At 41.5% G+C, this 11,679-nt stretch overlaps 1 protein-coding gene across 2 annotated transcripts; it reads left to right on the top strand.

Annotated features, from left to right (window-relative positions):
• Positions 1-24: 24 nt before the first annotated feature.
• Positions 25-11,566, top strand: npat (nuclear protein, ataxia-telangiectasia locus). Of its 2 annotated transcripts, none has more exons than XM_031290873.2 (17): positions 25-252; positions 395-513; positions 610-670; positions 775-847; positions 1,052-1,092; positions 1,598-1,840; positions 2,218-2,293; positions 2,725-2,848; positions 3,220-3,311; positions 3,469-3,550; positions 3,695-3,791; positions 3,924-4,040; positions 5,408-6,742; positions 7,253-7,353; positions 8,049-8,142; positions 8,308-9,683; positions 10,839-11,566. In XM_031290873.2, the coding sequence occupies exons 1-17, from the start codon at positions 216-218 to the stop codon at positions 10,917-10,919; spliced, it is 4,149 nt and encodes a 1,382-aa protein (XP_031146733.1). In that variant the 5' UTR covers positions 25-215; the 3' UTR covers positions 10,920-11,566. The 2 variants fall into 2 exon arrangements, with proteins under 2 accessions (XP_031146733.1, XP_031146732.1); XM_031290872.2 differs by having other exon boundaries at positions 772-847.
• The last annotated feature ends 113 nt before the right edge of the window (positions 11,567-11,679 follow it).

Below are 11,679 nucleotides of genomic sequence, written 5' to 3'. Positions count from 1 at the left end.
CCAATATTCCAATTGCCAGATATATTTTGAAACTTCCGGGTTACGTGCTTTAGTTCCCCGCCTTTTGAGTAAGCGACGGACGTCGCCTTCACAATAATACCACGAACGGTTTTAATTAGACGCTGTATAACGGCTTTATGAGAGACTTTTCCTGAACATGGAGCTACCTAACGTTAGCTAACTCTTCACTCTTTATATCAAACCAACAGGCAGCCATGTTGCTACCGTCCGACGTCGCCCGGCTTGTTTTGGGTAAGTCTAGCTAGCTAGTGTTGTCGGACGAAGCAAAGCTGTAAAGTTAGCTGTACGTTGGCGTTAGCGTTAAAACCTTACTTGTGCCGTTTGAACTTTGGTGGGCTGCTCTTACTGGCTGTTGGTAAATGTCTTTCTCCAGGGTACCTTCAAGAAGAGGGACTGTCCGCTACAAGCCGAACTTTCATCCTTGAGTGCCAAAACCTGAAAGAGTATGCCGAACACACCACAGAAGATGGGACTATTCCTGCTTGTGTATTTGTAAGTGTGCCTTTTGTCTCTGAAAGCCTCCCTCACAAACTGTTAAGTGAATGTCATGCTCATAAATTTGTGATTCATTGAGTTTTTCCCACATAGTCTATCTTTGGGAAAGGCCTAACTACCATCTTAAATGAGTATGTGTCTGCCAAAACAAAAGGTGAGCTTATCTGACATTGTTCCCATTACAAAATGTAGCTACTATTGTATGTTCATATATTCTTATTTATGTGCCCTGCTTGTGTTGGTAATTTTTTTTAGCAGAGTCTTGTCATGAGGTACCTGCCATGATGACTTCGTTGTGGAAAAAGCTGGATTTTACACTCAACCAGATCAAGTAATGAGCTTCAAATGTCACCCTTTAAATCACTGCAACCATTTTAACATGAAACTGACCACAATCTAAACTCTCAGCTGACACTGAGTTGGGTCTTCATCACTGATAGTGTTCCATTATTCTTCTATGTCTTTAACTTAAGTCTGAATTGCCTTGTTGCTGAACTATGTGTTTTACAAATAAACTTGCCTTGTCTTGCCTCAGGTCATTGCAGAATTCCCCCGCTCTATCAGCAAGTCAAAGAAGTAAGTCTGTTATTAGTTTTTCTATTTCAATTTCACATTTCATTGCTATTGCAGTTGCAGTCTCCTATAAGTTTTTATCGATACCCACCCAAGTACATTTGACTCAGCCATCAAGATATTTGTTATGATTTGTACCTTTTCAAATGTATGTGGAAAAGCAGTTGAAAGTGTAATTGTAGATTCTGTTAGGATGATACATTTACAGCATAAGCAGCTGTACATATTGGAAAAATCTGACTGGCTGAAAAATTGCTTCCCTAATCTGAAGCTTATTGTGTTTACAGCGTTATATACTGGAGCCTCTAGCACCAACATATTGAATCCAACTGACCAGCTATATTAGCAAAATGTGGGAAACACTGTGGTAATACATGTGCAAATAATCAGCATCAACTGTTGATTTAAGATGTAACCATAAGTACTGTATGAATTAGGTTGTCTGAGTTCTGTGTTTGCTTAGGGTTTGTATGTAGGCCTTTTATTTATCAGCCTCTGTTCATTGCAGCACGTTCACGCATTGGAGTGGCAAACATGGCTAGACAGCGGGTCTTGACTGTGGCTTCAGCTAGCGGTGTTGTCTGCTCATCAGTTTCTGAAACGAGCTCCATCATCAGCCCTGCACACATCTCCCACAGCATGCTCGGCCACTCCACTCCTGTGGGCTACACGGCCACGCACACCCGACCAGTTACCGGCAGTGGCACACACCAGCAGATCCAGGATGTCAATCAATCACTAAATACGCCCAGTCAGTATCACAAAACATGCAGTACTTTCTGTATTTGTCGTTTTATTTACAGAGTAGTTGAGCTGACCGTTTAGAAGGTTGTGGTGTTTTTGTTTTCACATGTCTTGTTGAATTTAATCTAAAAGAATCTAAAAACAAATAGTCACATTTATTTTATATTCTCAGCAGTGGTGGTCATTTCCCTGTGCTGGTTTAATACAGTAGAGATGCTAAAAGAAACCATGTCGTGTTGGAGTTTTTTGATTTGAACTAAAGTAATCTTGTGTTTTTTGAGATGGAAAAAGTTTAGTGTATTAGCTTGTATTTTGTCATGCTTGCAAGCTAACATCAATCACAAAAAAATTGCTTTTGTATGTGTGACATATGTGCCCATACAGGAGATTCACCTATACAGATAATTGTTTCGGAACATCGGCTAAACCCAGGTCCAATGTCTCCTGGAAGACGGAAATGGTAAGGATGATTATTATTGCTAAATTGCAGTTCATGTTCATAACCCATTAAGAAGAGAGCATTAAAGACGGAGTCTGTTGTCCTACTAACCCCCATTGGCTTAACATTGCTGCTTTCTCGGTGCAGAACTAAAGTACAGAAGTAGATGTTAATAAATAGGCCTTTTTCGCAGAAGACACTTTGATGTGTCATGACATAAAAATAAAAACACTTCACTAGAACAACACCATCATTATTGTTAATTGTCACACATGTGCTTACTATGACAAGTCAAAAAATGTCCACCGTGAGAAATGTTGATTGGCCTGTTAGGTTGAAGCTTCAGTTTGTGGTGTTTCTGTATGAGACTGCGCTTTATAGTGCTCTTTTGTTTTGTCCATGCCTTATGCATGTTGGCAGTCCCCTTTTATAATCTTTTCTGCTGCCTTCAGGGACACCCCCAGGAAGAGAGGTGGTGCTCAGAGTGGGTCCAGTGCCCCTGGCAGATGTGCCATGGCTGTCAGTGCCCCCAACGCAGAATCCCAACCTGAAGAGGCCGTCGATGAGAACTTTCCTGTAAGTAAATCTGTATGTTAGTTGTTGGGTTTCCTTAACACTAAGACATTTTGAACAAACAAGCGTTTTCAGTCATACAATGATCTTGGACCATCTGGTGCAGCAAATTAGGGCTGAATTACCTTTTTTAGATTGTAACTGTTTTAGGACACCTAAAATAAATGTGTTTTTAATTTTTGATTAAGTATGGTGAATAACAGGATGCTCCAGACAGAGCAATAAGGCTTTAACACTGAACTTTTAATGTGATTGAGCTGGTTTTAGCCAAAACAGTAGGTGGCCTAAGAATTTTCAACATTATCTCTCTGTATTCCTAAAAGCAATACATTTCATAAATTTGGTGACTTCACAACACATGCTAATCTCCACAGCAACTTGTGATACAAAATGCACGTGACAAGATATTGGGGGACAGATCGTTACAAGAGAAGCTTGCTGAAAACATCAACAAAATCCTCGCCAAGTAAGTGTTGAGTTGGACCGCTGCATTACCTCACTGCATATGTATTAAGTTGTTGTGATAGATGATTTTCTCCGTGGGATTCAAAGTTGTGACATTGCTGCAAGCATGTTATAACATGGCTGTACTAATTTCTTCTCTGTTTCATCTCTAATATCAGTGAGCCAACGCCCCAAACATCTAAGGCCCCTTCCAGTACAGTGGAGGCAGACCAGTCTATAGATGAAATCCTGGGATTACAGGTGCTGAAACACTCAAATACTAATATCATAACAGTATGATTCCTATTTTGTCCTCAAAGATGTTCCTCGTGAACAGTTATAGTGATCACTCACATTTTCCTGTATGTCGTTACATTACTTCCTGACATATATCCTTTGGTACAGGGGGAAATCCACATGAGTGACGATGCCATCCATGACATTCTGGAGCAAACAGAGTCCGACCCAGCATTTCACGCCCTCTTTGAGCTCTTCGATTACAGTAACTATGACCTACTTTGCTTTTTTTTTTTTTTTTTTTTCCCATCTAAAGAGTACTTTTGAATCACTTCTTTGTAATTGGGTAATAAATAGAAAGTCATTGCAAAACAGACTTTTTGCAATGTGTTTGCAGATAAAACCCGATTCACTGATGGCGATCCAGGGGAGGGAGATATTAGCAGTAGTCCAGAAGAGAGCGACACTGCTGGACCTTCATCTACAGTCGTACCCCTTCAGAGTGATGATCCAGGTATTCTTACAATCTAATGATGCGTTCCAGTTGAATGGGAAGTCAGATTTCCCACTCGGAAAGTCGGGAGAACCTCACCAAGCCCGACATCACAATCCAACATTGCTACTCCGAGCCTCAACAGTAGTGAAAGCTGTATGGATATACTGTTTTCAGCACCTCTGTCTTATTTGTGTCTTATTAAATCAGCCGTACACACAGTACTGTCCATCTCCATCTGTGGACTTGTGTGACTACGGCGTTTGCACGCACAAAATACCACAAAATGGTATTGCTAACAATGGCTAACTTAGCTAGAGTCCCCCTACCCCTGTTTTCCGACTTGTAATTGGAACGGGGTCAACTCGGGTGTGATGTCATTCCCAGTTCCAACCTCTGACTTCCGAGGTAAATGGAACACAGCATAATACAATAGTAGGCTCTCAGAAGAACACACAGATGTCACCTTTGAATATCTGTCTGTCTCACACAGGTCAAGGCAGGTTTCTTGAATTCAAAGTTTGGAAGGAAGAAAAAGCTTCATGTTTTATTAAAATACTGTCAGATTTATAATTCATTGTGAAAAGTCGGAAGGAGGGTGTAAAGGGTGTAGGGTGTGGTTAGGCTTAAAACAAACTTGTTTTTCTAACATGTTGTCAAACCACTTGTTTCGAATGGCCACACTGGAAGGCAGAGTGAGAAGCAGGCTGTCAGTGGTTCACTAAATCAATTATTAAATTAAGATTTTGGTGTCAAAAATCAATGACTTCTTCCAGTTTAAACAACTTTCCTTGTAAAGTGTGTGTATGTGTACATATCCATCCATCCATCCATCCATCCATCCATCCATCCATGAGTTTGCAGACAAACTCATCCATCCATCCATCCATCCATGAGTTTGCAGACAAACTCATCCATCCATCCATCCATGAGTTTGCAGACAAACTCATCCATCCATCCATCCATCCATGAGTTTGCAGACAAACTCATCCATCCATCCATCCATCCATCCATCCATGAGTTTGCAGACAAACTCATCCATCCATCCATCCATGAGTTTGCAGACAAACTCATCCATCCATCCATCCATCCATCCATGAGTTTGCAGACAAACTCATTCATCCATCCATTCATCCATCCATCCATCCATCCATCCATCCATCCATCCATGAGTTTGCAGACAAACTCATCCATCCATCCATCCATCCATCCATCCATGAGTTTGCAGACAAACTCATCCATCCATCCATCCATTGTTGGTTTTGTGTCAAATACTAATTGTGGATGTGGATTTTTGACATAAATTATACCCCTATTAAAGAAAGAGCTGCAAAAATACACAGGTGGGGACAGAATACTCATTCAATATTTTATTTTTTATTTTTCAGGCACTACACACAGAGATGCAAAGGCTTTGGCTACAACACCAGTGAAGATGAGAGCTGGACAAGAGCGTAAGACCAGAAAGTCTACTGCTCCCACCTTGTTAAAGAAGGCGGTACTTGGCCCCAGCGTCAAAACATCCAGAATTGAAAACAGTTTAGCCAAGTTGTTAGTGAGTCCATGGGAGCACCAAGGTGTCTCATCTGCTGCAGTGGACTCGAACAGAAAAGAAAAGGCCTCACTTTTAAATAACAGTGTTTTTGTAACACCAATGGATATTGATGAACCGTTAAATACACCTCCCCCTCCTTTAGACGGTATAGACACTACGGAGCCTGCCACAAACGACAGCACCCCCATCACAACTGCCCCCAGTGAATCCAACATTCTTCCCTCTCCTGCATTTGCACAAGGATCTAAAGTGCCACTTGCTACAGCCCCCCCTGCTTTTTTGTTTCCTTTACAAGTTGAACTAATCAACACTCCAATGCCGACTGCTGAGCTACCTCATATGTCAATTCCAAGCAATGGAAAAGACACTCAACCAGGGTCTACTCTCTCAGTCACACCTGAATCTGCCTCTTGCACATCTTCTTCTAGCAGTGCCACAGTTACAACTCTGCCTGCCTCGCCTTCATCTACATCCACTGCTGTACCATTCACAGCAACACCTATCTCACCCACATCTGCTTCTACCTCTGCAACTCTTACAGCTACACCTGCCTCATCCTCACCTGTCTCACCCGCATCTTCCTCGCCGTCTTGTGCCCCAGTTGGTGCAGCACCTAATCCTCCAACCACCAACCCCACCACCCCAAGCAAGGCTGCAGCTGATTCCAGTAATATAGTTTCTTTGAAGATCATCATCAGCGAAAACCAGGATGAGGATTCTTCCAGTGACACAACTTTGAATCAGGCAATTTCTAGCATTTCCAGAGACAAGATACCCACTATATATCTTTCCTCGCCAGCTAAGTCCTCTGGAGGAGGCCCTGGCACACCAAAGGCCAACTTGGATGAGGCGGCACAGGCAGTTAGTGGCTTACAATGCGCTGAGGCACATGCTAGTCCTCTCAGCTGCAAGGCTGGGGCTGTAGTTGCATCCCCATTAACAGGGACATCACAGGCCCAGCAAAACTACATAATTCAACTACCCCTGGACACCACTAATCCTGCCCTCCAAGGAGCCACTGCCAGCTATTTCCTTGTAACTGAACCCCAGACTACAGATGCTCAAACTAGACAGGTGCTACTGTCTGCTGGTGTCGCAAAGGGACAGCCTTTGCCTGCCAACCAGTATGGGGTGACCACACCAACTCGCTCTCGAGGCTACTCCACCGGTAAGAGACAACAGACAGTGGGTCATCTCAATAAACAAAAGTTCATCCCCATCCCACTCTATTATCACTAGCTGGGTTTGATTTTTGTAGTTGCAGCTTTTGATGTTTAGTTCATCATTTTCGTTTCGTCGAATTTGTAGTGTTGCTGTGAAGGGGGCACTCTTCCCCTTGAGGGACTTTGGGCTTGACAAAGAATAGACAATGATGCTTCTGCCCCATTTGTGAACATGTGATAATGTGTAATGATAATGAGTTATGTTCCTATGAAGCAATGCACAATTTGGTGCTCATCCACATGAACACAGAAAATTCATGAAAACACTATGGTTGAGCGAAGTTCAGTTTGTTGTTTTGGACTTTAACCTCTGAGCTGACAAGCCGAGTTAATTTCCATCATCTATTGTGTGTTGTCCCTGGTGCAGGGGGGATGGCATGTTTAGTTAATCTTTGTTGTTCATTACCTGCCGCCTATCAAGCCCATTAGAATTATCTATTTTTTTTTTTGTGCAGGGTCAACGTTCATCCTACCATCACCTGTTAAGCCCATGATGCTTCCTGTTTCTGTTATGGGTCAGAATACTCTGGGCAAGGTCCAGATGGTGTCCAATCAGGTAACATACCTTCATCTGCAGTTCGTAAGTTGGTAGTCAAAAAGTATTACCTTTCTTACCATTTTCACCAGAATAAAAAGATGATACCTGATCATTCTGGTGTGCCTCCAACCTTTCATCTATCATTCTGTCCCTTGGAGGAAATTTCTCTTTGACCAACACTTTGGTCCATGACGAGGTATCTTGAGATCTAATGGGCAGATTTCCATGAGATTAACTAAGCGCATGCTGCTTAAAGCATAACTCTGCTATTTTGGACAGCTTTGTGAGCTTTCCTTTAGCACCACTCTTAGATGTATCTGTCACCTTTAGTAAACAAGATGTCCAAAGCAAGGGCAGCATTTATGAAATTTGGTCTCCAAAAGAATGAATCCAAATGTTGCTCACCCATAAGTGCCACTCTAAGGCCAAAATGTGAACATGAGCACAAGACATATTATTGTTGATTTGGCAGATTACCATACAATTTACTAAACATTTATCCTTCCAAAATAATAAACACTTAAAATTTTAAAGATGCCATGGCCTTTTTCCTCAGGACAAAGCAAGATTGCAAAATTGTTAGTGTGTTTTTCAATCAGTCCAAGACTATTGTTTTGTAGTGTGTGGTATAATGAACATTGCTGCGTCAAGGGGTTGAAGACTTTTAGCGATCTCCAGAACAATAAAACGTATCAACATTGTTATATTTACAGCTTGTTGCCATACCAAACCCAGTACTGGTACAGCAGTCAGAAGATGTAAAGCCCAAGTCTCCCACAATGGCAATAAAACGGTCTACACCTGCTGGTAAGTTACAAGTTAACTTGGAACAGTGCTAGCTAGCGGTATATAATGACTGAAAATGACCTAATATCCTTTTACTTTGTTACAAAAGGATGTCCTCTGTGTTAATCTGCTTTATGTTTTAATGTCACTGCCTTATTTCCCTGACATTATTTCTTTGAATTCCAGGCACTGAGCAAAACCTGGTTGGTAAGTTGGTTCCACCTGTGTTGGCTGAAAACGCAGGCCAGCAGGATACGGCAAAGGATGCCAGACATAGGAGAATTTTATGTTTTGACTCTAATGCAGAAGTTCAACCACAAACTGCTAAAACAACAAGAACCACCAAACCTCCAGCTACAAACACATCTACATCACAATCTGTCCAGCAGACTGAGAAAGCTAATACACAGTCAGTGGCTCGAAGAAAACCTACTATCTTGGGTGGCAACAAGCCCAAGAGGAGGATAGAGACTGTCAGATGCTCAGCCGATCCCCAGACTGGAGGAGGCTTCATGAAGGAGGCAGAAAAGGCCATGCCTCCACAACAGCACCAGAAAGATCCTCTCAAAAAGAACTCTCGCAAACAAGATCATAGCATCCATAACGAAGAGTCTCAAAGTGCAAGTACCAGCAGGGTTGATGCCTCACAGCCTGAGACTTTGAAAAAGTCAGAATCAGGAAGGAGGTCAAAATCTATTGACAGGAAACACAATCATGATAAGGATGGTAATGGAGCAAAAGCTAAGGATTCTCATACTTCTAGGTCATCTTCAACTGATTCTGCACTGAAAGCAGGAACTAGAAAGGAGAAGGAGGAGAGCTGCAGGAAAGAACCTGCAGAAAAAGCTCCTGTTAAATCATGTGAGGGACGTACAGAAAAGAGAACTCCCTCTCAGGAGATGCCAAATGTTACAGCTAACAAGGAGAATGAAATTAAGGGTAGCTTGCAAGAGCAGCAGCAACATTCAGCACCCTCATCCTCAACATTAAGAGACTTTAGCCCTCCAGCTGTCACCCAGCCTGCATCTAATCCTCAGTCCAAAGCTACAAAAGCAACCTCAAAGACCAGCTCTCTGGCTAAACAGGCAGCTGAGATGCTGCAGGACATCCAGGGCCTCAGCTCTCCTCCTACCCCCATCAAGAGGCCTGGAGCAGGCAGTTCAGACAATAGTGTTCCCCGGACCCCTGGGACTGGGCGTAACCAGGCGGAGTCAGCTGAACGTCCCAGGACTCCTTCCCGACAGAAGAAAGGTAGAGATGGAGAGGGGACTCCCAAGCATCTAATGCCCCCCAACACCCCAGATGTCCCCACCTGCAGTCCAGCCAGTGAGGCTGGCAGTGAAAACAGCATTAACATGGCTGCTCACACACTTATGATTCTTTCACGTGCTGCCATCGCCAGGACAGGCACTCCACTGAAGGACAGTTTGCGTCAGGAGGAAGTAGGAGAAAATTTGCCCGCAAGCTCAAAGAGCTCTAAAAAACGCAAACCGTCTTCTCCCACAGCCAGCCCGCCTGCAAAGAAAAAGTCTAAACAATCTCCCAGCAAAAAGACAGACCGGGTGAGTACAACACAAGGATTTGCCATTCAGTAGACATGTTTAAAATGTATGGTGTTAAAACTATCCCTGTTTTCTATAATAGACAAGTTCAGCTTTTTCAGCATTATTCTGTTTTCACACGAAGTTAGATGTAGAGCTGTAACTAACAACTACGTACATTACAGATTAGGGCTTGGCACTATATTGACGTCAATATGTGAGGTTAGATATTGTCTTAGATTTTGGATATTGTAATATGACACAAGTATTGTCATTTCCTGGTTTTATTAAAGGCTGCATTACAGTAAAGTGATGCAATCTTCTGAACTTACCAGACTGTTCTAGCTGTTCTATTATTTGCCTTTACCCACTTAGTCATTATACCCACATTACTGATGATTATTTATCATAAGTCTCATTGTGTAAATACTTTGTGAAAGCACCAATAGTCAAACCTAAAATATCTCCTCAATATCAATGTATTTGGTCAAAAATATCGTGATATTCGGGGCGGCCTCTAGCTCACCCAGTAAGAGTGTTCGCTCCATGTTGGCTGAGTCCTGCGGCGGCACGGGTTCGAATCCGACCTGCTGCCCTTTGCTGCGTGTCATCCCCCATCTCTTTCCCCATTTCATGTCTGTCCACTGTTTCTACATAATAAAGGGAAAATCCCCCCAAAAAATAATCTTTTAAAAAAAAAAAAAAAAAAAATATCGTGATATTTGATTTTCTCCATATCGCCCAGCAGATTATTTTTTCAATTAATTGTTTTGGTCTTTAAATTGTCAGACAGTGGGAAATGAAATCTCTTAAAGCCCAAGGTGACATCTTCAAATTGCCCATTTTGTCTTAACCCCAAAGATTCAGTTTTCTATCAAATATGACAAAGGAAAGCTGCAACTTCAAGTCTTCATATGTAAAAAAAAAAAAAAAAAAAACTATAACAAGGTAATGTTTGATATTTTGGATTGAAAAACGACATTCAATCATTAAAAACAATCGATTTCTTTCAAAATAGTAATATTTTTTGCCCCTTTCATTAAAAACTATACCATCCAACCTGTGTTTTGGTGTGTAATGAGCATCATTTTTATGCTACCTCACTGCCATTTAATGAATGGGAATTTTGATACATGTTTTTGTCATGTAATTCTGACTTTTGGTTTAAATTTGCAGGAAAGGAAGACACTAGCAGATTGCTTTCCCCGTGACTTAGATGTGGATAAGTTCCTGTCTTCACTTCACTACGACGAGTGAAACCAGACACACCAACAGAAAAGGACCGTATCACTACCTTCTTAGGTTACTATCCAGGAATAGAAAAAGCCATCTGTTGAACAAGTGCTTGGTTCCTATTTGTTAACCTTGCCCGAGACCTTATAAGCTGTAGTGTCTTCAGCCAATGAGGGACTTTGATTTGATTGATTAGTTTCCAGTGTGAGGGAAATGCATACAATCCTGTTAGGTGCAGCGGCAGTAGGGCAACCATGGCACTTTGTTGTATTTTTTTTTTTTTTTTTTTTTTTTTTATCCCCATGCTCACTTCTGTTTATATTATCATTGTTAAGTACTACAACAAAAACAAATATAATGTGTGCATGTTGATAAAATGAGTGACTCAAAGCATTTTCTTGGTCAATATTTGACTCTAGTTTGATAAATCCAGATAACAGACTGATAGGTTGGTATGTAAAAATAGGTTTTGGAATTATGTCTAGTACTGTTTAGTAACACTGAATGAAGAGCTCCCACTGATTTTAGTTTTTCAATGTGAAGATTATATTTTATGGCATACATGTGTGTTTTTATATATATTTGTTCTTTGTTAGATCAGACAAAATGGCTGCAACTTGATACATTGCATACTCAGGCTTTATTCAATGTTGTAATAAAACAAAGAAACATCCTTGTGTGTCTTTCCTCAGTGTACGCAGAGCTTTCTTTGGCCACAAAAGTGCAATGATTATATGCCATGTGTAGCTCAATGAATTGAGTGTTTGTTGATCACTCTCTGAAT

This window comes from Sander lucioperca, chromosome 8, assembly GCF_008315115.2.
Source record: "Sander lucioperca isolate FBNREF2018 chromosome 8, SLUC_FBN_1.2, whole genome shotgun sequence".
In the NCBI taxonomy this organism is placed as follows: domain Eukaryota; kingdom Metazoa; phylum Chordata; class Actinopteri; order Perciformes; family Percidae; genus Sander; species Sander lucioperca.
This window is presented reverse-complemented; position numbering and strand designations above follow the sequence as displayed.